At 36.9% G+C, this 27,435-nt stretch overlaps 2 protein-coding genes across 3 annotated transcripts; both read right to left on the bottom strand.

The window, feature by feature from the left end:
- Positions 1 to 3,866: 3,866 nt before the first annotated feature.
- On the bottom strand, positions 3,867 to 14,489 carry LOC100330487 (adenosine receptor A1-like). Of its 2 annotated transcripts, none has more exons than XM_068216984.2 (3): positions 13,113 to 14,489; positions 11,975 to 12,667; positions 3,867 to 7,882 (listed from the first exon to the last, which is right to left on the bottom strand). In XM_068216984.2, the coding sequence occupies exons 2-3, from the start codon at positions 12,439 to 12,441 to the stop codon at positions 7,246 to 7,248; spliced, it is 1,104 nt and encodes a 367-aa protein (XP_068073085.2). In that variant the 5' UTR covers positions 12,442 to 12,667; positions 13,113 to 14,489; the 3' UTR covers positions 3,867 to 7,245. The 2 variants fall into 2 exon arrangements, 1 of the variants encoding a protein (XP_068073085.2); XR_012398949.1 differs by lacking the exon at positions 3,867 to 7,882 and adding an exon at positions 8,975 to 9,890 and having other exon boundaries at positions 10,976 to 12,667; positions 13,113 to 14,267.
- Positions 14,490 to 16,242: 1,753 nt separating this feature from the next.
- On the bottom strand, positions 16,243 to 25,423 carry LOC101885606 (uncharacterized). The gene is made up of 6 exons (XM_009296622.4): positions 25,293 to 25,423; positions 25,072 to 25,092; positions 21,476 to 21,626; positions 18,695 to 18,822; positions 18,458 to 18,602; positions 16,243 to 17,725 (listed from the first exon to the last, which is right to left on the bottom strand). The coding sequence occupies exons 2-6, from the start codon at positions 25,090 to 25,092 to the stop codon at positions 17,409 to 17,411; spliced, it is 762 nt and encodes a 253-aa protein (XP_009294897.1). The 5' UTR covers positions 25,293 to 25,423; the 3' UTR covers positions 16,243 to 17,408.
- Between the last annotated feature and the right edge of the window lie 2,012 nt (positions 25,424 to 27,435).

The following is a 27,435-nucleotide window of genomic DNA, read 5'->3' as shown; positions in this document are numbered from 1 at the left end:
TGTGTGTGTGTGTGTGTGTGTAATGTGCATAATATATATTTTGTACTATGAATAAAATAGTTTTCTAGCATTTGTGTTTATTATTATAATTTTTATTTGATGTTGATGAGTTTTGCATATATAAAAAGATTAAATATATATTAAAAAATATGCATTTTCCAGTACTGAGTTGCGGCTGGAAGGACATCCACTGCGTAAAAAAAAATGTGCTGGAATAGTTGGCGTTTCATTCATACCCCTGATAAATAAGGGACTAAGACAAAGAAGAATAAATTATTAAATAATAAAGTACAGGCTTGACAGAAGTTAGATAGTAAAATGATACTTGGAAGTGAAACTGTTACATTACATGAAAATTGGAAAGTAATAAACACGAGGAGTAAAAATGGTTCTTTATGCTCATTTTGTTTGTTATTTGCATTGAAGTAAACAGTAATTAGAATAATATAACCTAGATTTATAGAATTTAATATATAAACACGACAAATGTCTTATTTCAGCTTGTAACTAATGAAATATTTCTTATATTAATTTACCTTTTTTAAGTATACCTTGTGTCAAGATCATTTATTTGAATCAGTTAGATTAGCACTGATGTTTTAACTATACAGTATATCTTAATCATTCATTCAATCATCTTTTCGGCTTAGTCCCTTTACTAATCCGGGGTAACCACATCAGAACCGCCAACTTATGCAGCACGTTTTTACATAGCCGATGCCCTTCCAGTCGCAACCCATCTCTGGAAACATCCACACACACGTATTCACACTCATACAATACAGACAATTTAGCCTACCCAATTCACCTGTACCGTATGTCTTTAGACTGTGGGGGAAACCGGAACACCTCAGAGGAAACCCACGCAAACGCAGGGAGTACATGCAAACTCCACACAGAAACGCCAACTGACCCAGCCGACTTGAACCAGCGACCTTTTTGCTGTAAGGAGACAGCTCTACTTACTGCGCCACTGCATTGCCAGTATATCTTAATATTTAATATAATTTCTTTCTATAGAACTCCACTCACAGCATATTTCAAACAACCGTGCATGTCTATATTTGTGACTCTGGACCAAAAAACCATTACATGAGGTTACATTTATTTTGAAATTTGTATTAAAACATTATTTACAAGATGAATGAATGAATGAATAAATAAATAAATAAATAAATAAATAAATAAATAAATAACAAATTACTAATATATATTTACATTACACTGTAAAAAAGTGACTCAAATCCAAATTTAAGGCAACCAGCTTCAGGAAATATTCGAGTTTACTTAACTTAAATCGAAACAATAGCAGTACTTGGGTTGAAACTCAAAAAAGCTCTGCAGCAAGTTGCCTTACAATCTTAGTTGTCGACTTTCCTTATTTTTTTTAGAGTGTAGAAAGTTTACTTAGTGTCTTGATATACAGTAGTATGATATTTACTTGAATTTTAATGATTTTTGGTCTGGAAAAAAATCTATCATTTTGAATACAATGTATTTTTGGCTATTCCTACAAATACATCTGTGCAATTTAAGGTTTTGTGGTGCTGCTGGGTCACATATAATGAAATGAATTCAAGTCAAACTCTTCAGTCAACAGCTTTTAATAATGTTGCTCATATATGCAGCACATTGGATAGCCTGCCTGCATAAACATCCATGCTTTCTCACAAAGTTGTTAAGAAACGGATGTGCACAAATATCACAATGTATATAATCTAAAGCCCTGTGTGGTACAGTCTTTAACTGCAAACACAAAGCATAGAAAGAAAATTCTATTGGCAAATTTGGCAGCCAAACACAAAACTTTTTGAGTTAAGAGACAAACATGAAATAAAATGAATAGGTAGTCAAATACTTAAAAAATATATATAAATTCTGAGGTAACAAAAATTGCATAAATGGCAACATTTATAAGCCTACACTGAAAAAAGTGTTGCATGCAAAACAGTTGCAAACAATTTATTTGTGTTGAATTTAAACAAACAAATTAAGTTTAATAATGTTTAACTAAATTTGTTTGTTTAAATTCAGCCCAAATAAATTGTTTACAACCACTTAACGTAAACAATTGAGTAAATCCAAGGAATCATCTTTGAATAATTTTTTTTCAGTGTATTTAATAAGAGTTTGATTAAAATCGCAGATAGTTCTGGGATTGTCCTGCTACTCTTTTGCTTAGCATCATGGAATGAGAGAAAAAACACTTAACACAATACATATATACAGTGGAAGTTAGAATTATTAGCCCCCCTAAATTATTAGACCCCCTGTTAATTTTTTTCCCCATTTTCTTTTTAATGACTCATTTAACTGATTTATTTTATCTTTGTCATGATGACATTAAATAATATTTGACTAGATTTTTTTTTTCTAGAGACTTCTATAAAGCTTAAAGAGACATTTAAAGTCTTAACTAGGTTAATTATGTTAACTGTCACCGACTCGGTCCCAGTCATTCCCCTCGCTGGCCAGCAGAGGCCACCATCTCCGGACTTTTAGCATTACATCATCCACGTAAACTGATAAGTGCACACACCTGAGACCTATCCCGCTAATGACCCACGCTACCTGTTATAAGCCACGCTCTCTCACCAGTTTAGTGCGAAGTCTTGTTCTGCCACGGCTAACATCTCTGAGCGTTATTCCCTTGCCTGATCTCCCGTGTATTATCCTGGACTGTTATCGACTCTGAGTTGCCTTCTGCCTGCCCCGAACCTTGCTTGTATCTGGACTCGGAACCACGCCGCCTGCCCTTGACCCACGCCTGATATTGAGACTCTTAACCATGCCGCCTGCCACTGATCCATGCCTGTTATCTCTCTCTGTGACTATCAGCCGCCAGCCCTTCGACCCTTATTGAATACTGTTGATGTGAGTTCTCACGTGAGTGCGTATTGTATGATTGTGTTTGAACTGTGTCTATTAAATATACTGCAAATGGATCCCTCTGTGTCAGGCTCCCCGTTGCATTAACTAGGCACGTTAGGGTAATTAGGCAAGTTATTGTATAACGATGGTTTGATCTGTAGACTATCGAAAAAATATGTTGCTTAAAGGGGCTAATTGTTTTGTCCTTAAAATCGTGTTAAAAAAATTATTAACTGCTTTTAATCTAGCTGAAATAAAACAAAAGTCTTTCTCCAGAAGAAAAAAATATTATTAGACATGCTGTGGAAATTTCATTGCCCTGTAAAACATAATTTGGGAAACATTATTTATATATATATATATATATATATATATATATATATATATATATATATATATATATATATATATATACATACATATACATATATATATATATATATTACACACACACACACTTCATATTCAGACATTCTATATATATATATATATATATATATATATTATATTGAGTGTGTGTGTATGTGTATATATATATATATTGAATGTGGATTAAATTAATTGCAACATAACATGCAACAAAATGCTGAGTTCTGTATCAATGTTACTTTTTAAATGTTATTGTATTTTAAAATGCATCACAAGTTTTCACCATGCATGGGTACAAATGCATGATGAGTAAAATATCATATGATACCCAAAAAATCTACAAAATGCCTTAATGCTTTATTGAACATTTTTAACACATTTTAAACCGAGTAAAAGTCTTTTATGAAAGCCTCTCTCTCTTTGTTTCACGATCTTTGCGGTTTCATCTACAATGTTTTTTTTTTTCTAAACAAATATAAGAATAGCATTTCTAATTATATTTTAAACACTTTATATACTGAAACAACTTGCAGTATTGATCCTCCATACCTCATTTGATCATGCTAAAATGTATTAAATATTATCATCAGTCTTTTGAGAACTTTTTTTTTTTTTTTTTTTTTTTTAAATCTCTCAATCATAATTACGTGTTTTGTTTACCAACTTAAACAAGCTTCAAAAATAATAAATAAATAAACATATCCATATCTCAAACACTTATGATTGCAAGATATAAAGCAGGAAGGGTCCATTGTGAATAATCTGCTAGACTGTTATAAACAGTATAGCATGATATATTTTTGCTAAATTTGGCCCCCCTCAGGCATCGTGAAATGTGAATTTGTTAGGTTAAACGTGGCTAGTAGAAAATACTAGCTTGTGGCGACCTCTAGTGGTCATGTAGCTTTGCCGCTTCTGAAAATTAAAGTTTCTCTGTGATGCTGCGTGACTCTCACTCTCTGAGAAAAGTGTTAGGTAAACCTTTTTTCGTATGGGTTTGTGTCTCTTCATGACCGTTCACAACACCTTGTTGAATAATTCCCAAGAGATTGTTGTCTATTCCCAATGCTATTCTGTTTAATTAGGATATAAGGAGGCAGTTTAGGGCAAAGGACAAATATGAAGTGTGGGCAGGGGGGTGAAGGTAGGGGGCAAAGTAAAAACAGTGGCATGTGGGCGGGGTTATGGGTGCAGGGGCATTACCCATGCCTAAATCCGATGCTGTGAAGAGGATTTGAGTATAATGAGGTGAGATAGTGTGAGACAATTTAGTTGATGGGGATGATTAGGAGCCAGTAAGGAGGAATTCAGAGAAATTGTCATCTCTACTCTTTAAAAGTGTTTTACTTTAGCCCGGTCCACACAGTGTGATTTCAGCAACAATATGTTTTTCGAAAACAAATCTTGCAAATCCTAGCATAAAATATGTGGTCTTTGATCATTGGTTTGACATGTTCACTGACATTCTGGCTGTTGCAATGAAATATTCCCACTGATGAAGTTCTGGTAGAGTGAGAAGATTTCAGACCCTTTCCTCCAGTGTGACTGAACAATAGACATCAAACCAAGATCCAATAGAAGAGCTAAACCTGATGATGCAATCAGAACAACTCCAAACCTCCTCTGGGAAAGGTTGAAAAAGTAGTTTTTCTTGATTTATTATCAAGGTGCATGTTATGAGTAAAATGAACTCTACAGTTTGATTAAATTTGTTGTGCGGTAGCATGGGTTGCAGATTGTCTCACAGATAGATGACGTCAAATTCTTTTTGTGTGTGTCCGTTAAACACATCTTGATTCTCAAATAGGGCTCTATTTTAACGATAGACGCAAAGGGCGCAAAAGCATTAAGAGCATGTCAGAATCCACTTTTGCTATTTTAAGAACGAAAAAATCCACTTTGTGCTTCAGCACATGGTCTAACAGGGTTGAGCTTATTCTCTTAACGTGTTATGGATGGGTTTTGAAAACCAATCAGAGTCTCATCTCCCATTCCCTTTAAGAGTTAATTGTGTCGCGCCATATCGCACTTGCTATTTACATGGCGGGCTTCGCTTTCCATTCACTTTGGAATTGCTGACTAATTTTATTGGCTATGACAATCGCGTCAGCCCCAACTTCAGACATGCCCTCTGTCAAGCGTTGCCGCCGAAGCCCCGTGTGAATCAGGAGTAAGTGAAAAAAACGAACACTTCACTAGCGAGAAAACCGTTAAACAGGCCATCTGCAGCACGAGAATGAGCCTCCTCATTCTTTAAATGAACTTTCACTCTCTTTCATGGATAAGTAAATGGATTGTACGCACAGATCCTTTAGCCTACATTAGTTTTGTTTGTTAAACGCAAAGATTTGTTTAAAAACTATTTCTAAATTCAGTTCTAATTTCCAGCAAATGAATAAATGAGCAATAATAACAAAGTGTGGTTAAAAACTGAGTTATGTACCTGCTCTCAGCTGGTCTATTGTGCAGCTTATTTTAGTTCCTCAAAAAACAACGTGCCAACAATGCGCCTTGACACGCCTCTTATCTAGACTGACGCACCCATGAGTCCACAAAGTGGCGCAAATGGATTTGCTATTTAAACAACATGGCAGAAAACAGGAAAAATATGGTCTTTAAATAGCAACAAGTCATACAAGCACGTCTTGCACCGGGTGTAAGATACGGCCCATAGTCTTTAGACCATAGGTCTCAAACTCAATTCCTGGAGGGCCGCATCTGCACAGTTTTGCTCTAACCCAATTCTAAGTCAGCTGATCCAACTAATCGAGTTCGTCCAGAGTAGTCTTAAACACCTTGATTAGTTGGATTAGGAGTGTCTGATTTGGGCTGGAGCAAAACTGTGCAGAGCTGCAGCCTTCCAGGAATTGAGTTTGAGACAGTGATATGGATGATGCAGCATTAATACAAACCAGGATGAATCCATGTTTCAGATTATTTACACCAAGGGAGACTAAACTTTGTCCTAGATGGCTGATGTCCTGGAAAGTTTAGCTCCAACTTGCCTCAACACACCTATCTAGAAGTTTTGAGTAGAATGCTGCGGTCACACTAAAGTTTGAGCTTGTGAAATTCTGTATTAAGGTGCTGCGAAAAGGGGTGGGATTAAACAAGATGATTAGACATTAAAAAAGTGGGTGATTGGTCCATGTTTTAAATATCTGTCCAAAGAGGTAATGTTTTGACCCTCGATTGGTTTTACACAATCAAGTGATGCAATTTTGCAGTCAGAATTCACCAAGCTTGAACTTTGCAATGCAGCGAACTGTGAAACCTGTCGCACGAGCTTACGTTTCCGGTTGCATTCTCGTGTGTATGAATGGAGGTCAATGGGCAGAAAACTCCAGTGTGACCACAGCTTAACCAGTAAGAGCTTGATTAGGTTTTTTAGGTATGTTCAATAAGGTTTGAAGCTGAAATCTGCAGGACACCCGGCCCCCAGTGCCAAACTTGGTGACCAAAGCTTTGCAGCCATATTCTGACCTTATCACCTAAAGATCAGCAGTTTCTGAAATATTTAAAGCAGCAAGTCAATCACATTACACTCAAAGTCACTTTCTTTCCCATTTTTCCCCAGATTGAACTTCAGCTGATCACTTGGTCACATGCAGTGTACATAATGAGTTACGGCCATCTGATTAATTAATTCGATATGTGCATTACTAAACAAAAGCTGAATTGATGTACCTAATACAGTGTAACCCCACCAGTCCTACACCACCCAACCCGCTCCGAGCTGGAATCGAATCGGCGACCTTCCGCCTGGGAGTCGGTTGCTCTAACAAGGAGGCTAAAGACCATGGCCTCTAGCATCTGTCGCAAGAGCACCTTTAGAGGTCAGAGGAGTGAGGTTTACCTGCACAGCACTTATAGCTGGCCTCTGTTACAACAGTACACATTCAGAATTTGATGATAAAGAGAAAATTAAATTTAAGTTTTTGAGTTTAGTGTTTAAGTCAGATTTTAGTTCATGAACCAGTGTTGGAAGGTACAATGGTCTGATGCCTATTGTTCTGATCTCCAGGCTGAGATCTCCATGAGGAACTTAAAGTCTTTTTGTCCTCTCTGGCAGACCACATACCGTCTCCAGATCTCCAGGTAAGCCTGCCTGATCTTCGTGATACGGAAGGCATAAACCACAGGGTTTACTGCAGAGTTGGTGTGAGAGAGTAGTATTCCTGCATAAAAGGCAATCTGAGGGACACCTTGTGGACCCGTTGACAGCAAAATACAATTCATTAGATGAAGAGGCATCCAACATGCTGCAAACAGCAAGAGAACCAGAGCCAGAGAGCTTGCCAGCCTCTTTTCCTTTAGTAGTAATGTCCTGAGTTTAGATTCTGGTGCTGAAGTCTCTTCTCTCCGGAGACGTTTGCGGAGGTTGTAAAAGACAAGGCCGTAAAGAATTGTCATGGCCACCAGCGGAAGCAGGATGCAACACAGATAGTTGAAGTAGACCATGTAGGGCAGAGAAATGACAGCTAAAAAGGTGCAATTTATATGGGAAGAGTTCATTAGAGAGGTGGATGGTGAATCCCCGTTATGCCAACCAAAGAGAGGCATGAATCCCAGCAGACAGGATATTAGCCAGCACAGGAGGACTGCTGTCCATGACCGCTGCTCAGTGGCGATCTCTTTATACCTGTAATCACAGAGCGAGTCATCATAAGTTGCTCATGTCAACTTTTCAACATATAGGTTCATTGAGGGTGCTTTCACACTAGCACTTTTGGTCCAAACCCGGGTTCGTTTGACGTCATAGTATGGTACGTTTAGCTAGTGTGAACATGTCTTCTGAACTTGGGTGCTCACCCGTAAACCATACCCGAGTCCGCCTGAAAGAGGTGGTCTAGGGTACGGTTCATGCAAACTCTGCTACGGTTCACTTCTGATGTGAATGCAATCATATCAAATAACGGAGGTGAAGTGCCAACTGTACAACACCTCTTTTCATAATGTTCGTTTGTGTGTGTGTGTGTGTGTCACGTTTCGTACATTGATGACATGCGGGACTGAGCCAGGGCAAACACAGTGATCACAGTGGTCTACTTGTCTCCTCCAAAAACAGCTTCTGCAGACACCGTGTGATGTTCTGAATGTTTATAATTGTTACGGTCCCTAACTTAAATAAGACTCGTGACCAAAAGACAACGTAACATAATAAACAACGGCCAAAGTTCTCCAGCTAAATTATTTATTAATATAACATAACCAACAAAACAATCCAAATTGACAAGAGATGGGGAGCCCAACAACATAATAAAGAACAACCAAACAAACCTAAAGCAGGTTGGAGCTCCCCACTCCAAACAAATATCAAAAGGAAAGCATAAAGGAGAACACAACAATAAAGCCGTCAATGACTGTGGTGACGTGGAGGAATGAGGGGCGTAGAAGTCTGCTTCCGTTCGTTTTAAAGGCCTGACGCCACCAGATTAACCAATAGAAAACTGAAAAGGGAAAAGGACAAACAAGATCAATTGAAAGTAATTATTAATGGCAGGAGTGAACGCCACACGCAACAATAATATTTTTGCGGCAGATGGACACGAGTATCTTTCTATATGTCCAAAATTGCAATTTTTGAAGCTGCGTCACGGCGATAAGATACTTGTGACTATTCCAGTGAGGAGACTGAATGTGCTGCGAGTACATCGTGACATCTCTGAGTGTGCACCATTAATTTAAGAGAAAGACTTGGTTCAAACCAATCAGTGCGCTCTATTGTGTATGCGGTGCAACTTTAATAATATGCACGATATTTTCAAAGACTGTTTTTACAGTGTTTAGCCGGCAGAGAGACGCCACGCTGTGTTGCCAAAAGAAGTGGAAGAACAAGAACTTGGAGACACGGGTCGTCTGTGTTGCATTTATTAATGTGCTGCAATGAAGGTTTCGTTTTCATTTCCCTGCTATGAGAGTGCAGCTGTACTCACGTGTGGATTATAGTGCACACGACATGCGACAGAAATTTTTTTTGTAAGAAACATTTTTTACACGAGAGCTTTTCTCATCTGGAAATGGTGAACTCTGGATTTGCCGCTCGTCTACTTTTAAAAAAGACACGGTTCCAGGTTGTGTTGATTGTCCGGTCCCTACACATTTGGTAAGTGTGCGATCAGTGCGCTTTGTTTGTTCATTCAGATGGCCAAGTTAGTTCGGATCGTCAGCAGTACTCTTTATTTTAAAAGACATACCTTAGTCTAAATGATTTCTAAGTTACTAAGTTTACAGTCTGTTAAAATCACTGCAGTATTATGGACTGAAAGACTAGCTGTAAATGCGGCTCTCTGAATGTAAACCTTAAACTATTAACATAGAGTAGGATTTTCGCCGCATTTTGAGACAGGATAGTCTATACACACACAGCTTTCTGACGCTACCTACCGATTGCTTCTAAGTTACCGAGAAATGTGAAGGTTTTTTTTTTTTCCCCATTCACCATGCAGTATCAAACATTCCATTAAAACTACACTCTTCAGCAGTTCATCCTCATATCTAATATCTCATATGTCATGGGAGGCATGCAGGAAATGTTCCTGAATGAAAGTTAAAGTGCCAAACTGCTGTTAAAATCAACACAATAATTTGGCAAATAATTTGATTACTGATGTCCATGTAAACACAGTCACTGTCTTTCTCCTCTTCGTCTGGGGTCCGTTCTTCGTACCTCGCTTAAATGATCTAAGATGATTTGGCAGATCCTGGATCTTTTAATCTTGATAACTGATCTCTCGCTTATTTGGTTCTTCAAACAAGTTCGCGAATCAGATTAGAATGTCTGGATGAACTGATCTGAGATCGCTGCGTGTGTTGTGAAGGACAGATCTATCGATCCTCGAAATCATGATCAGCAATGCAACGATTGGCTGACGGCACAGCAGCGTAATGACATCATCTGATTAATATTCAATTATCCATGTGAGCAAAATTACATCAAATTAGCAGTAAACGGCTTGTAAAATGACACGCAAATAACCTTGCACATGTGTTGTGAGCTGCAGGCTTTACACTTTCATTTGTCAAGACAAGAGTATTCATCATGTATTTCAATGCAAATCAATGTATTTAGTTCTACATTTAGAAAAGATTTTCTTTATTATAGTAGCCGTTTTTTAATCGGTGTAAAGAATAACTGGTTGTTTCCAAAAGCATTTTGATATTGGTAAAGGCGTCTGCAACTTTTGTGAAGCATCAAATCACTGGCATATTAACTGTCAAAACATGTTTATGACTGCATAAATGTATTATTGCTTTTAAAAAAAAAAGTGACATATTGTGCATTTCTATCATACACAATTTGTACTAAAGCGATCTAAAAAGTTCATATCAATAAGTTTTCTCTTTGCACCACCAGGTGGCAGTCTACTTTCATTTCGAGGGTGCAGATTGCATACGTTTTATTAATATGTAAAACTTTATTTATTTTATTAATGACTATAACTTTATATATATATATAGTTAAAAACTACTATTTTCCCAATTGTATATAACTTTTACTGTAAGAAAATATCAAAACTCGGTACATACTTTCTGTATTATCTTTGCTTGAACTGAGCCGATCTAATCCTGTTTATATGAATTGAACCTGCTCCCGATCAGGTTTGACCTAGCAGATCTGTTGCCATGACAACAACTCTCAGATCAGCTTTGAAGAACGAAACGATCCTGGATCGTGTCAAATCGTCAATATCCAAATCCAGCTAACTGAGTAATCCACGTACGAAGAACGGACCCCTGAGTGTTTGTTTTGCCTCTGAAAATCATGCGTGCCCAAAAGGAAACTCCCATTTTTATTTTTAAGTTCCCTCTTTCCCTCCCTCGACTCTCCCACCTAAACAGAGCTGGACACACCCACTTTTCTGACTTTTTCCAAACTAGAGGTGTGAAAACAGGGGGGTTTCGTAGCTCTTTAATATACAAAATTAACCTGATTTAACATCCACAAACTGGGATTGAAGCATCTTAATAATTATATCGTCATGTGACTATGATGTTGAATTTCGTAGCGATTTTACTAAAATCATTTTACAAACATGAACTGTTTTAAATATGTTTTGATCTTGTAAAACTCATTCTTAATCATATTTAATGATGATTGGTGATCACAACAAGCTGAACAAATTTTTAATTTCTCAGTCACTTTGCACACATCCTGTCTTGTTGATATGATTATATGCATTACTACATAGACATGTTAATATGCGTCGGTCAATCACACTCCTACATCACGTAGCGGTGGGCCTCAAAATGGGAGGGACTTGGATCCTATTTTAACGTCAGGAAATTAAAAAACAATGTCTTTATATCACCCCAATATGACTGTGAATACACTAACTACACACAGTTCTGTCCAAACAGTTAAAAAAAGTTGATTTTCTTTCAATTTTATTGATTTTATTTCGTTTGATTTTATTTAAAGTCCCCATTAAATCTATCATAATTTAACATGATTGTCGTGATTTGTCATGAATTTTATAACAGCATTATTAACATTTTTTTGGACCTCAATTACAGGGGTACAAGCTGAATTTGTCATTAAAATGTTATTAAATACTAATAAAAAGTAGGACCAATTGGGATGTATTTGTTGATGTCAAGTTGTCATAATAAACAATGTAATCTTTGCATCTAAAATGACTTAACTAAGCAAGTGACACTTAACAATTGTCATAAGCATGCATAAAATCTCATACAATAAACATTTAAAATAATGCTGCATCTCTTACTGTACCTAAGAGGTATTGATACGCGCAGATATCGGTCCACAGCGATTGCCAACAGAGACAGCACAGACGCTTGAGTCAGAACCAGCACCACACAGCTGAGTCCCAGACAAGCTTGAAAGGGCATCTCCATCCAGCCGTCCACTAGCACCGCCAGGGGCACTGCCACTGAGCCTACCAGGAAATCAGCCACGGCCAGAGACGCCACGAAACAGAAGGTGGGCTGACGGAGGACACGTTTCAAACACACAGCCCAGACCACAAGCACATTTCCCAGGCAGCAGGACACGGCGATGAGCAGCTCCAGAGATGTGTAGATCAGCCAGGCCATGAGGATCAACCCTGCAGCATACCCTCCACCAACAACAGCAAACAGAACAGAGTCTCCTCGAAATGGAGAAATGTGAAGCAGAGAGTGAACATCTGCTGTGTTCTCCTTCACACACACGCACACACACACCCTGATCTTCAGCATGCATCTCTGGGGGTCTCATTTCCACTCATAAAGGCTTCTAAATACATAATTTTATTCACGGTCACATCTGTATCTCATCAGCTAATTCCATTCGCAGGCAGATGACAATAGGGGTGTTACAATACATTCCAACTCGCCATCAAATTGGTGGAACATGTTTTGTTCATACTTGTTTTACCACTCGTGTATACTTAGAAGTTATCTAATGCTATAATCAGGGGCGCAACTACACATTTACTGAGGGGTATGCGGGTTCAAATTATGTGTGATCCCTCTTATTTTGGCAAACTAATAATTAAATTAATTAATTAATAATAAATGAAGACAAATTTTCAGATTAACCTTATAGCTTTTGACATTATGTATGATTTGACAGTTTATTTTGATAAAAATAAAAACAAATCTAAACAGTTACATCTACATGAACACTTTAGGCTGTGTGACTGCATGTTATTGTGTTAAATGATTTTGAATTAAACAATAACAATGTTATATTTGTATAAAATGCAAAATAATGTTTTTTAACAAAACATATTTATTTATTTTTATTATTTAAAACTTTTAATAAGGATGATTTTAAAAATAGTTTTGGCACAATGGCGCCCCCCCCCCCATGTGTGGCACCCCTATGCGCCGCATATACTGCATACCCCCTTTTTGCGCCACTGCACAATGCTAAAAAAAATAAAGGTTTTATTTCTGGTTTATTGGAGAACATCTGACAATTAAAGAACCTAAAAGCTGAAAAATGTTCTTTTAGGAACCCAAAATGGTTCTTGTCATCACTATGAAAGCCACCTTCTGGAATGTTTGTTTTAAGCGTCTAAGGCAGGGATGTCAAACTCAATTCCTGGAGGGTCGCAGCCCATGTAGAAAATGATCAAATTGGCCCAAATGACAAAGGAAAAATGTGGGCCACAATTGGCAAAATAGTGACAGTTATTTAAGAGTAATCTGGGTCTAAACCTAAAGTGGCTCACACGTGTAGGTGCTAATGCGGCCCAGTTATTTTAAAATATGTGGACCACTTTTGGCAAATATTCAGCAGAGTAAACTCTGGCTAATGCAGCCGTTAGCCTATAGTGGCCCAGATATGGAAAATGTAGCCATATAAGCGCTATATAAATAAACATGAATTGATTTGGATTGAATACTCTAGGTCAGAAGAACAAGAAGAAGATTAGGCACCAAATGCAATTTATTTACCTGTGAAACTTCACTTACTCCATCTGCTGGTCAGTGTTTAGAACTGCATCATGCTTTGTATCCCTGATAGCAGCAGGCCTTAAATTGACTGACTGGTTACCATGATAAATACAATGGGGAGCAGCTACATCTCTCATATAATAACTGATGAGGACATTCTACTTTATCTTAACTGAAACACCCTCAAAACAAAAAGTTTCCATTTTAGGTAAAAATAGTACTTCAACATGTTTGTGAATGTAATAATGGTTTCATACAACAGCCATGTAAACAGGAAGTTGGCTACTTGTAGTGCTGAAAATAAATTGCTGTAATTTAATATTTTAAGATTTAACAAATTAAACAACACGTGCAACAGCTTGTGTGGTTTCAATAGCAAGCCACTGACATACCATACACACAACATCTTGCCCATTCAACAATCATTAACTGTTCTGTTGTAGTGGCGGTTTTCCAGAGTACACATGCTTTGCATATGAGGACATATGTGCGTGAATATGTACATGGTGAGCTTGTGGCAAACTGCCATCAGATCGAGCACAGGCTTATGTCAGATATTTATTATCATATCATCAGCTCCTCGTGATGCGACTTATCGGTGTAAGAATTTAAAAGGCTGTAAACAACAACAACAACAAAAACAACAAAAAAAGAAAATAAAAATTCTAACTATGCATATACTGCCAGGTTTATTGCAGAATGAAAAATGCAGGAGAATAATATGAATGGTAAAACATTTAATGCAATATTGACAGCATTAAATTCCCCCCCCCCTACAAAAGTTTACTATTTTATTGTAAACAATTAAAAGGCAGAGTTGGATTTATAGGAGATTTTTGGCCAAAAAATAAATAAATAAATAAAATAAATAAATAAATAAAAAAACAAGCCTGATACCTTAGGTGCTGTTTCTTCATCAGTACATTAAAGAATAATTCAGCTGAAACTGTAGTCTCTGGTGTTAAATGAAAGTCGATAAAATGAAAGTCAATGGTTATGGCATTTTGAGCATGAAACAAGTTATATCAACCTTATTCTTCAATGTGGAAGTGTGCTCATTTTTGCAATTGTTTCAGAACTTTTGATTCAGTTTCCTATGGGAGATTTTAAGGGTAATCTGGGTCTAAACCTAAAGTGGCTCACACGTGTAGGTGCAAATGTGGCCCAGTTATCTTAAGACATATGTGGAACACTTTTGGCAAATATTTGGCACAGTAAGCTCTGACTATTGCGGCTGTGAGCCCTTATGTGGCCCATATGTTAAAACATATTGGGGCCACTTTTGGCAAATACTCTGGCTAATGCAGACGTTAGCCTATAGCAGCCCAGAGAAGATATGAAAAATGTGGCCCAGTAATCTTAAAACATATGTGGGCCACTTTTGGTGAATATTCGAGACAGTAAGCTAATGTGGCTAATGTGACTAATGTGTATTTGAGCCTATAGTGGCCCAGAGAAGATATGGCAAATGTGGCCCAGTTATCTTAAAACAAATGTGGGCCACTTTTGCCAAATATTTGGCACAGGTAGCTCTGGCTAATGTGGTTGTAAGCCTAAAGCGGCCCACAGGAGATATGGCAAATGTAACCCAGTTATCTTAAAACATATGTGGACCACATAGACTAAAGTCACCATCATGGAGAAAAGTATTTGGTTTATGGGCCCATAGCACTGAACCTCTTAATATAAATAAATATTAAGCTGTAACTTTGCTTGTTCATTACAGCAAACAAAATTATTTGAGGCTTACCCTTTGGTGAAATAATATAATTCACTGATGTTTACCAATGTTTAATCCATTATTAGAAGTAATAGGCCAGATCTGGGCCAGAATAAAAGCGAATTGTGGCCCAGAATAGGATCAGTTCTGATTCATTTGGTTTAATTCCGGCTAATATGTGGTATTGCTTTGGCTTATTTGTGGCCCAGATCTGACAAACTGTAGCGGACCGCCCAAGTGCCATCATTCCATTCAGTATGTGGTTTAAATGTAAGTGTCTAGTGTGGGCCGGATTTGAGCCACATGCAATTTGCTAGCTCTGTCCCCTAAATAACAGAACTAGATAGTCTGGTTCAAAAGTGTAAATTTGCTTTTGACACCCATGTGTCACCGACCTCAAGTCTTGGACAGTAAAGCCTGTTTTATACTTTTGCGTCAAGTGATAGCTGTACTCCTTTGCACAGTGATAAGCCTTATATAGAACTGGAACATTTCCTTGGAGTTTTGGAGCTTAAAACATCCAAACACAGCTACAGCCTCTCATGTTACAGCAAAATAAAACACGGCCAATCACATGTTATGTGTTTGTATAGGTAGGACTCAATAATATGATTTAACCCTTTCTGCACATCTAGGCTAATGAGAGTTGACGAAGCATTATTTTCTCGGATGGGATTTATTGGTGGGGACAATTTGACAATTGGTGGATATAAGTGGCCATATGTCCCCTGTCTCCAGTAGCCTGGTCTGGTTGACTCATATTTAGAAATACTGAATAAAAAATTAACATTGATTGTACAGGGTAATGTATTAGATTCAACAACTTTATGGCTGCTGATTTCCTTGTTCATTCTCCAAAACCAAGCAAACAACTGTGAGGTAAAATGAATTTATTCCAGAATACCAAGTATTAACATTTTAATGCCATTAAAAAAGTCAAATTAGCACAAAAATAGCGCATTTTATATAAAAAAAGAGCAACAACAAACGGATTCATGACTACATATAACGTAGTGTAATGGTCAACAATCCTCAGATTAACATATTTCAAAGATCACCTTCAACAATTCCATGTTATTGTAAATAAAAAAGATCAACTTAGCCTTAATTAAGCCATGTAGAATTAGAAAATCAGTGTTGTTTTACACCCACATTGCATTATGAACATTAAAAAGGCAAAACCACCTCTGTAAAATACGCAGTATTTGTTTACACTTTCCCACCTTGAGAAAACTAAACAAAACAAAAACAAAAAAAAACAACCCAAGCTCATTCTGAAAACGCAGCCCCGCGGACGTTTCTGAAGACCGTGATTTACATGGTTGGAGGTGCGTATGGCTGCATTTCATTTTTTTAAGCGAACACTATGGGGTGGTGTGATGCCGCTTCTCTTCGTGCTCGCCGGCTGATAGCTCACCTCCATGTGGAGGGCTTTCCCACCGCAACCAGTTTGTCCGGTTAGCTCGTTGTATACATCAGCGGAGCGGGGAGCCAAAGGCGATGACCGGGTTCGAGTCCGGGGAAGATCGGTTCCAGAAATCAGGTAAGACAAAAACAGAATCCAAAAAACAAAGTGAACGAGTTCGTAACAGTGCAAGAACATGATGAAATACGAAAATGCGGTCAAAATCAGACAAGGGCTTTTCTTTTTCTGGATGGCTTTTGTAAATCGTTGCTTGGGATTAGGGAGGGAAGCGAGCGGGCCGGCCGTGGGTCCATCGGTAAAACTGGTTGGGTTAAGGGAAGGAAGAGGAGAGTGGGTCGGTTGATTGGCCGTTGCCCAGTCAATCATTTGGTCAGTCGGACATACAGTCGCTCGACAGCAGCCTCCGGGGGCTTTACGCGAGAACAGTGCGGGTGCAAATGGCGCTCACAAGAGGCGTTCGAGACACGAAAAAGCATGCACAGCGGCCTCTCGCGGATTTGTATGCGTAACTCCCAGGACATATTTCGCAGTCTCCAATAACGTCCACGGGGCTACGTTTCCTGAATGAGCCTGGGTTGCAAAAAAAAAACAAAAAACATTGGTGGACAGATCACATTAACTACCCATGAACCTCTGCGAGTTGTTCTGCAGGCCTCTCAGTGTTCTCTCTGTGAACTGATAGGTGAGTTTGCGTTTTACTTTGCAGATCTCTCCTGTTCGGGAATAGTTTCGCAGGGCACGTGCCATCTTCTGGTAGGTCATGGTCTTGCGGTTACCCTTTCGCCTGCCCCACATCTCTGCCAGCTTCTCCTTGTTCTGCGACGAGAACTGGAACGTCCCGTTGTTGGACTGAACCCACCAAATGCAGCTCCGCATGTCTGGTGTCTGCAGCATCTCATACAAGAACTGGAACAGTCGCTCCTTCCTTTTACCTGAGAAATAATGTAGTTGCTTTTAGTGAATTTCAAAGAGAAAAAATGCAACATTTACATGCATCCATCTACCAAATCAGTAAAACACCAGTGCACAATACGTTGTGTTACCAATGATTATTATGCCGCGTTTATCTCTAAATAAAAATGAACCTCTCGGTTTTGCGTTTAAATAATTTATGTGCGTTTGATATCTCCCCGAATTGATTGTGTGTGCCTGTAAGTCTTTGAGCTGAGATGAGGAAACTCCTCCCCGCGAGTAACTATCTAATCACTATGCTCTAAAGTTAGGGGGAGCTTGACAATCATATCACACTTTAACATTGCGAGCGGCGGTGAAGTGAGGCTGAGGCATCAGTACAAGGAAGCAGCGGCGAAGTGAGGCAACAGTACGAGAAAGCACCGGTGTCTTTCAAATCTGCGTTGTAAGGACATTTCGGTTTTGCCGGTAAGTATAATGGCAATAAAAGAAAAAACAGTGAAAAGTAAGTACTGGTCAAATGGCTTCAAAATACTTGATAAAACTTGATAAAAGCTTTCATAAGCTTTATATTTTTGGGCCACCAGAGTGCTGTTGTCACTGAATGCATATTCTGATGAAGATGGTTTCATGCAAACGTACTCTAAAAAAACTATTCTAAATTATATATAATATGTACAAAATCATACAACTCATTCAAATGCATCAGTCTCTAAAACTGGGATTAAAATAAGGCATTCGCTGTGTTTTACCTGTGAGTGGCGCTAGTGTCATCGAGTCGTACGCGATCTGTCCTGTCCTGTCTGTGGTTGGAGAAGGAGGAAACTCCTGACACCCAGAGCTGGTGGAGAGCGAATCTGAATCACTGCAGTGGCTTCTGTCATACTGAAAGCGTCCCTGATGGTAAATAATTACATCCATGCTCAGTTGAAACGTCATGCATTCCTGTTGTTTATATTACTGCAATGTTGTCATCTTGTTAAACCTACCCACTCGTTGTGACTGGACTGGCAGAGCCACGTCTGCTGCTGCTGAGTCTGTTGTTTGCGAGTCTCATCTGTTCCTGAGACTTCACCGTAATTCCATTCATATGCATAACGACCAGACCAGCTGTTCTCTGTGGAAACAAATCACTCATTGTTATCGCATATGCTACTCGCTGCAACGTACAATGTTATAAGGCTAAAAGACATTGTGGCTCCTATCTCAACTTAACTTGCAACTGCAAGTTTAATAATAACAACATTAGTAATTCAGCTTAAAGTGTAAATAAATACTGCTTTCTGGCCACTTTTAAAGAGTTATCACTTGTTTGGCCATTGTTTAGAAATGTGAGATAAAAATGCCATTTACATTTCTTAACTTTATTCCATGAAAATAATAAGATTCTATAGAAAAGAGTTCATTTTTCCCCTTCATAATTTTAAACCTCTAAGGCAGGGTAAGCCTTGCGTTCAAAATCAAAATCCTTTTAATTGGACGATAATGACATAATCATTCTGTTATAATGACAGCTGTTTGTGTAGCTTCTCGATGAACTACGGTTCAGTGTTGTAAATGCTGCACTCAAAAATTTGTTCTTCATGAGTGTTGGGAGTTTTCACATGAGAGTGCCCTCTGGTTTTTGGAGGAGAGTTACTGCTCAAACGTGTGCTTCCCTGACCAGATACGCATGACAATCCTCAATCACATTTGAGATTTCATTTGGATTACTCTCCAAGCCCTGGGGCAGGATAATCTATTTTATTGACTACAAACAGACAAAAAAAAAAAAAAAAAAAAAAAAAGAAATCAGATTTTTTTTCATCAATCTTTCAAGTTAAAACCTTAGCATTGTGACTTTGCAGTTCTGATAACAGCAATTGCGAGATGTAAACAATTGCATCAAATAAAGTCAGAACAGATGCCGCCCTCTCTATTCTGTCGCTCTTGGTGGCCACTTGGGTCACCTCTATGGGCGCGCCGGCTCTGGTCACCGTGGATATTAACAGCAGATTCAGTGAGCTTACATCTGCGCATTTCTGATAGTAAAATAATGCGTTAATCGTAAACGTTTTTAAATGAATATTATTTTGTCTTTAGACATTTTCTTCATTTTCAAATAGAAACAGAAAGTAAAAAAAAAGACATTTTAGCTTTTACAGAAAACAAAAAGGGTGCTACTTCAGTCTAAATGGCAGCTATGTTATGTTTACTTGGCCCTTTCCTTCACACTGTGCAAAAACAGAATAGCATCTACTTCGGGCGATTCCGCCTCGCCTGCAGTCATGAAAATAAGCGATCTTGTTTCTCTCAGAATGATAGCAGATTTTCCTCTGATGACTCCTCTAACTGAAACTTTGAACAGTAAGCTACTCTTGCACTTCATCCATTATTTTAGGCATCTCATCTTCCCATTCTGCAAAGCCCACTCTGCTGTTTTTGCTGGTCCACTGTCATGTGCGACCACATCCACCCGCAACCCACCCACAATTAATAATAATGTATTTTTTTATTACCCGACCTGCCCGATCCGCGGATTACCCACAGCGTCCGCGGATATAACCGCCATCCGCACATCACTATTGTAAGGCCTATGAGGTCACAACTGAGATAACAATAATGCCACATTTCTGAGAAGAAAAAGAAAGACAAACAAATTTGAATTGTGATGCTGCGTTCACACAAGAAGGGGAAGAACCGTCAAGCACGAGTGTTTTACATGTTAAGTCAATACAAGGATGCGAATTGACATCCTGCAGTGCAAATGACGCAATTTGACGCAGTTTAAGCATTTTTGCGTGATTGACATGCTTAATGCGCATATCACATATTTCGCTCAAATTCGAAAATTAGTGGACATTTGCGCCGCGTTAACCAATCAGGAGCTTGCTCTTGTGGGGACTTGATTATGACGTAGTGCCTGTTGTTGGTGTCCTGGGTAAAATCCTGCTGCCAACACCGACAAATGTTCATCAAACTTGGCTCAGCTCAGTCAGAAGCTTCCATATATAGTTTCTAGAGGAGTGAATAAACTCACAGAGCTGGGTGCCCCTCTGAATGGATTTAGTGGACTTAGCTCTAAAAAAATCAACGCTGTTTTTCAGTCCTCCTAAAGCACATAAACACAGCTATTCTCTCAATAAAATCCATGTTAGTGTAACGGAGGCCAGCTAGTGAGTGCTGTGCAGGTAAACCTCACTCCTCTGACCTCTAAATGTGCTCTAGCGACAGATGCTAGAGGCCATGGTCTTTAGCAGGGGTCACCAACCCTGTTCCTGGAGAGCCACCTTCCTGCAGATTTTAGTTGCAGCCCTGACCAAACACACCTGCTTGTAATTATCAAGTGTTGCTTTAGGTACTATTAATTGGTTCAGGTGTGTTTGATCAGGGTTGGGACTGAATTCTGCAGGAACGTAGCGGTTTGATACCAGATCGGAGTGGGTTGGGTGGCGTAGGACTGGCAGGGTTACATTAGCAACGAAGCAAGGGTCACCGGGCAAACAGAAGTGAGAGTTCAGAATTGAGAGAAATAAACTCCCAGGTATAAACTCAGAACATGATTTACCACCAACTTTCCACCGTCTTCACAATTTCACCACTCTAACCTAAATGTCTACGACTGGTGTGATGGAATTCACGTCTTGATATACAAATAAAGAAGCTTTGTCAGAGAGGAAATCTCTGACCTTATAAAGTAAAAACTGGGCCTCCATTAATCTGAAAAAAGCAGAAGCGAGCCTTCCCCTCACAGGTCTGGTGGTGTATTGTTTTTTGCTAATTACCCTCACCTGCCAGACTGCACTCCTCATGGTTCCTCCGCTGGACACAGGGTGTTGGCATGACCTCCAGCAAGTGTTCCTGTAGATACTCCTCAATCACGTCCAGATCCAGGGCCCCTGTTGACGGCTCTCGAGGGCACATGTCATGGAAGTACTGAATCTGTAAATTAAAGAACGTTAGCTTACAGTGAGTGTGATGCATAATACTGTACACAATGTGTCATCAGCAGGAGAAAAATAAAACATTATCCTTTAACTTTTTATATACAAATTTTAAGACCACTATTAATAATTTCTCAGAATTGACAGGTTATATTCATGTTTAAGTAAAATGTAATTTGTGTCTCGTTCTGCACTACAAATGTCACTCTACTGATTAAATGTCTTATATATAGTGTTTACACTAAAATGATTGTGGATATCCTGATTAATTATTAAATATACAGTATATACAGTGTTGGGGAGGATTCGTTTTGAAAGTAACGCATCACAATATTGAGTTAAAAAGTAACTTAATTACTTTTTATGGTAAGTAATGTGTTACATTACTATTGAGTTACTTTTGCATTACTTTTTTACCTGACTGAGGCTTGATCTCTGTCAGAACTTGTCTTTTTCTTTATTTTTTCAATAAAGGACTTCTGCAGTTAACAATGCACTGTATAACCTACAGCTACATTTACCTTTAAAAAAACAAGATGAAAAAAATGTTTTATGATATTATTTAAGAACTTTCTGACCCCAAAGCTTTACATGCCATATAAAAAGATTAATAAACATTTAAAGCAATGTGTTTGCTACGTTTGTACTATTTTTCTTAAGTAAAATCACTGTCCATCAATACAACAAAGGCCTTTTCCTTTTTTTCCATGCAAAATAATGAACACAATCTGTCATTGAATGCATGAATTATCATGACTACTACACTTATATGTGGAATTATAAGGTTCTCTTTGCATTCTGAATGATTTTGAGATATTGAGCTTCAACGTTTTTGGATTCCATACAGCAAACAGTATGTGTAACGTGTTTTTTTTAAATAAAAAGTCTTAAAATGTAAACAACCTATAAAAAACATCCCATAATGTAAATAGGTTGTCACAGATAGAACCTTATAATTCTAAAGTGATGAGATTATATATATATATATATATATATATATATATATATATATATATATATATATATATATATATATATATATATATATATATACTTTATATATATATAGCTTACAAAAATCTTAAAAACTATAACTTAAAAATTTCAGTTATAGTTTATTTATTATTATAGTTTATTTAGTTACTTATTTTTGTATTATTATTATTTTTTATTGTTTAATTTGTGATTTGTTTAAAAGTTCCTATTACCAAATTTGCTATTTGACGATACAGTTTTACCTCATAAGAAAACATGCAATATTTATGGAATTAAAATACAGCACTTGTTCATTTCTAAATGGTCTTGACTCAATTTTGTTTGAAAAATCATTATAAAATGTAAAGTGAGATCAATGTTGGATCCTGAGTCGAGAGAATCGTTCCATTTCAACCTGAGTTATGAAATTATTCTGATTGTTGATCACATCTAATGAAAGCATTTGTTAAGTTGACCAATTGACATTCTTAAAAATAAAAAAAATAATAATAATAAAAAATTGACATTTGAATAGGTAAATGGATATATATATATATATATATATATATATATATATATATATATATATATATATATATATATATATATATATATATGACATTTGAAATAATGTTATCAGTTCTTTTCACATTTTTGATTCAAATAAATCCAGTACATCCAAGGAAACAAGTGGTATTTTATTTAATTAAACAATTATTATTATTATTATTATTATTATTATTTATTTATTTATTTATTTATTTATTTATTTATTTTATTTGTATTTTTTGCATGACTGAATACAGTACAGTACTGAACAAATGTTGCAAAACACTGTTTGATTTGTGCATTCAAAAGAATTCTCAGTAAACTTAGTGTTTTACATGCACCAGGAGGCACGTGACGTAACATGCATTTGCATTAAGAGTCTGTGCTAACCTATTAGTAGTAATATTATACATCTGTTTTGCCTGCATTGCATATACAAACAAGCAAATATACATGTAGGACAAAGGCGAGTCATCCCATGTTGCAGTGTGTATTAAATAAAACTTACAAAAGGGGTTTTATATACATTTGATAAATATCCAATTATATTATTAATATTGTTTATGTCACGTCTTTCTTTATTGTTATAAACTAAAGCATCAATTGAATACAAACAAGCAAATATACATGTAGGACAAAGGCGAGTCATCCAATGTTGCAGTGTGTATTAAATAAAACTTACAAAAGGGATTTTATATACATTTGATAAATATCCAATTATATTATTAATATTGTTTATGTCACGTCTTTCTTTATTGTTAAAAACTAAAGCATCAATTGAATACAAACAAGCAAATATGCATGTAGGACAAAGGCGAGTTGTCCCATGTTGCAGTGTGCATTAAATAAAACTAACAAAAGGGATTTTATATACATTTGATAAAGATCCAATTATATTTTTATTATTGTTTATGTCACGTCTTTCTTTATTATTTAAAACTAACTATTATTGAACTAATGAGTTCAAATGCATTCCCATATTACAGTATACTTTGCTCGCATTTGTGAGTTGATAAAAAAAAGTGAATTGATCTATGAATGAAGCAGATCATATCAAAATACCAACATAATGAAAGATATCATATTTAGTATAAAAGATAAAACATTTGTTTTAAATCCCATCTCAAGCCCATACTTTTCCCTTGACATTTTAAACTTGATATTTGTTTAAATAGTGTTCATGTATGTCTTGCATATCTGTTTTTTAAAGTATCTTTTATTAGTCAAGTGTTGTTTTGTGAAGACATTTTACTGTATAGCAGTTCGGTTTGCTGTTTGATGGTTGTTAAGTGGTAATAAAAACCAAAAAGCTTATAAAAACCAAAGTTTTTTAAGAACAAAATTGCTTTATAAATACAGTTTGAATGAATGAATGAATGATATAACACTAAATAGAATACAATTAAAATTGTTTCACATAACTTGTTGAAGCATCAACAAATACCATATTACATTATGATGATGCATCCAATGAGACGTCTTATTTACACCCCTATCTGATAGATCAAGTGTGTGGTTAATAAATGCATATTTAATTCTGTAATTATTACTTTAAAATATATATCTGCACATTTTTATGTATATATTACCACTTTTGGAAGAAGCACTATAAATAAGATCTGTAGGACTGTAAAAAGCTTCATTTTTTCTTTGTTTTTAACAACAATTGAAACGTTTAGATGCTAAATTTTCTTATACAATTAACATTATTTTTTCGACTCCTGTTTGTAGGCTGAGTAATTTAACTTTTATAGTGACGAATAAGTTATTTACATGGTCCTTAAAGTGAAATAACTGATTATAAAATAGGAGGCGGTCATTTTAGCACAACATTTTGGATGTCATTTAAAGGTTTTAGCATCTGAACTCTTTAACTATCCCTTCAGTCAAGCAAACAATTAAGCACAAATGATACTCACATTTTCAAGGTTTGCCAACATCTAAAAATAAAAAGTATAATAAAAGACATGTTAAAATGAGTCAAAGACTGGAATGCTGTTAGAATGCAGTTTGATCAGTCAAAAACATTTCATAACTCATGCGATGACAGACAAAACAGCTCAAATACAAACAATCTCCAGTACATCAGCACAGATTCCTGCCAACACTTTTGAATGATAATCTAGACTTGTGAGTTTACCTCAAGGTAGTTCCAGTGTGCCTGAGAAGATGTTAATGAATCGCAAAAGTTGCTGAACAAGAGCTTCTAACAGGTGGAGCGGAGCATCACCTGTAATGTGCACCTGTTGTCAAATCCATAGCTTTTATATCCACCAGACTCTCTCTCTCTCTCTCACTCTCTCTTTCTCTCTCTCTCTCTCTCTCACACACACACACACACACACACACACACACACACACACACACACACACACACTTTCTCTCTCTCTTTCTCTGTCTGTTTAACCCGTCTTTTAATGCAAATCTCTAATAATCAAGCACTCATCTGGGTTTAACGGTACGATCACGTTTCATGTCTAAGCCTTCGGGCATTTGGTCTACGTTGTTATTTTGTATCCAACAAACAAAAGAAAAAAAAAAGTGGGATTTTACTTGTAACTGTCAGAGTGATTATTGTGGTAATGAGTGTATTAAACAGAGATAGATGAACACATTCTCTCTAACCTCGGTGTAATACTGCTGTTGACATGTTTATGGTGTTGTTTGGGAAGAATGTTTATCTAGCGTAAATAGAAAACTGTAAAAACCCACTTTACATTAAATGTCAACTGAATTAGTTTGCTCTTGTGTGTGAGTTGGGATGTTCCTGTTCTGTGGCCAATGATTCACATTTAGAACAACAGACTGAGATGAAGCTTTCGATGGGTTACTATATCAACAAGGCTGTACTTTTTTTTTTTTGCTATATAAATGTATTAAAAACATTTTATACCCCCCCTCCCCCCATTTTCTGTTTACCGGAGAGATTTTTTCAACACATTTCTGAACATAATAGGTTGAATAACTCATTTCTAATCACTGATTTATTTTATCTTTGCCATGATGACAGTAAATAATATTTTACAAGATATTTTTTAAGACACTTCTATACAGCTTAAAGTGACATTTTAAGGCTTAACTAGGTTAATTTGGTTAACTGGGCAGGTTAGGGTAATTATGCAAGTTATTGTATAATGATGGTTTAATCTGTAGACTATCTAAAAAAATATATAGCTGAAAGGGGCTAATAATTTTGACTTTAAAATGGTTTTTAAAAAAATTCAACTGCTTTTATTCTAGCCAAAATAAAACAAATAAGACTTTCTCCAGAAGAAAAAATATTATCAGACATACTCTGAAAATTTAATTGCTCTGTTAAACATAAATTGGGAAATATTTAAAAAAGAAAAAAATAATCAAATGGGGGCTAATAATTCTGACTTCAACTGTATAATCCAGGCTAATTCTGAAAACGTACCCCAATATAAATTTCTGGAGTGCGCCAAATACGTCCAAAGTGGTACGTTTGTTTGTTTTCTTGAATCCACCAGAGGCTGCTGTGTGCGCTTTTTCAGATCTCACATTTCTTTTGAAAGTGCCATTCGTACCTGCTCTTCTCACATAAGTCCACCAGAGGCCACTGTCGTCAATTGACTGACTGAGTGATCGAATGAACACTCTTCTCATTCCTTAAACCAAACCAATATTGGCTGTTTCTCAATATGCGTTCTTCTGTTTGTTTGCTGAAATTCATACTGAAATCTGTTTTATTTATTTGTGCAACATATAATTATAATTTTTATTGCATAGTAAATATTTTACAAAGAGGAAACACAATAAATCGTTGCATGAATGCTGTAATGTTTAATAAATTTTCCATTTAAAATGTATGAAGGTCACGTGACCCTCAGGAAGAATGCAGCATCTCATTTCTCACAGGACGCGATCCGTTCTCTGCGTTCTTGGAATTGAGAAACAGCCAGTGTTTTCAAAAGCATCAGCTGACCACCCACCCACTTTAACAGTGGTTTAAAGAGCAGTCTAGAAAACTAAAAACCCCAAAAGCCTGATTTTTACCACATTTTCAGATTTTACCACACCCTTACCCTGTTATTAATTAATTTAATTCATTTTCTTGTCGGCTTAGTCCCTTTTTTAATCCGGGGTCGCCACAGCGGAATGAACCGCCAACTTATCTAGCAAGTTTTTACTTCCAGCCACAACCCATCTCTGGGAAACATCCACACACACATTCACACACACACTCATACACTACGGACAATTTAGCCTACCCAATTCACCTGTACCGCATGTCTTTAAACTGTGGGGGAAACCGGAGCACC

This window comes from Danio rerio, chromosome 23 (assembly GCF_049306965.1).
Source record: "Danio rerio strain Tuebingen ecotype United States chromosome 23, GRCz12tu, whole genome shotgun sequence".
NCBI lineage: Eukaryota > Metazoa > Chordata > Actinopteri > Cypriniformes > Danionidae > Danio > Danio rerio.
The sequence above is the reverse complement of the archived record's forward strand: the minus strand, read 5'-3'. Positions and strand labels throughout refer to the sequence as shown.

Coding starts and splice junctions, on each gene's coding strand:
- LOC101885606 (XM_009296622.4), bottom strand. CDS start 25,092: ATGTTGGCAAACCTTGAAAAT. Junction 18,603..18,694: donor AGTCCAGTCACAACGAGTGG/GTAGGTTTAACA, acceptor ATTTACCATCAG/GGACGCTTTCAGTATGACAG. Junction 17,726..18,457: donor GACACTAGCGCCACTCACAG/GTAAAACACAGC, acceptor ATTATTTCTCAG/GTAAAAGGAAGGAGCGACTG.
- LOC100330487 (XM_068216984.2), bottom strand. CDS start 12,441: ATGCTGAAGATCAGGGTGTGTGTGTGCGTGTGTGTGAAGGAGAACACA. Junction 7,883..11,974: donor CGCGTATCAATACCTCTTAG/GTACAGTAAGAG, acceptor CTGTGATTACAG/GTATAAAGAGATCGCCACTG.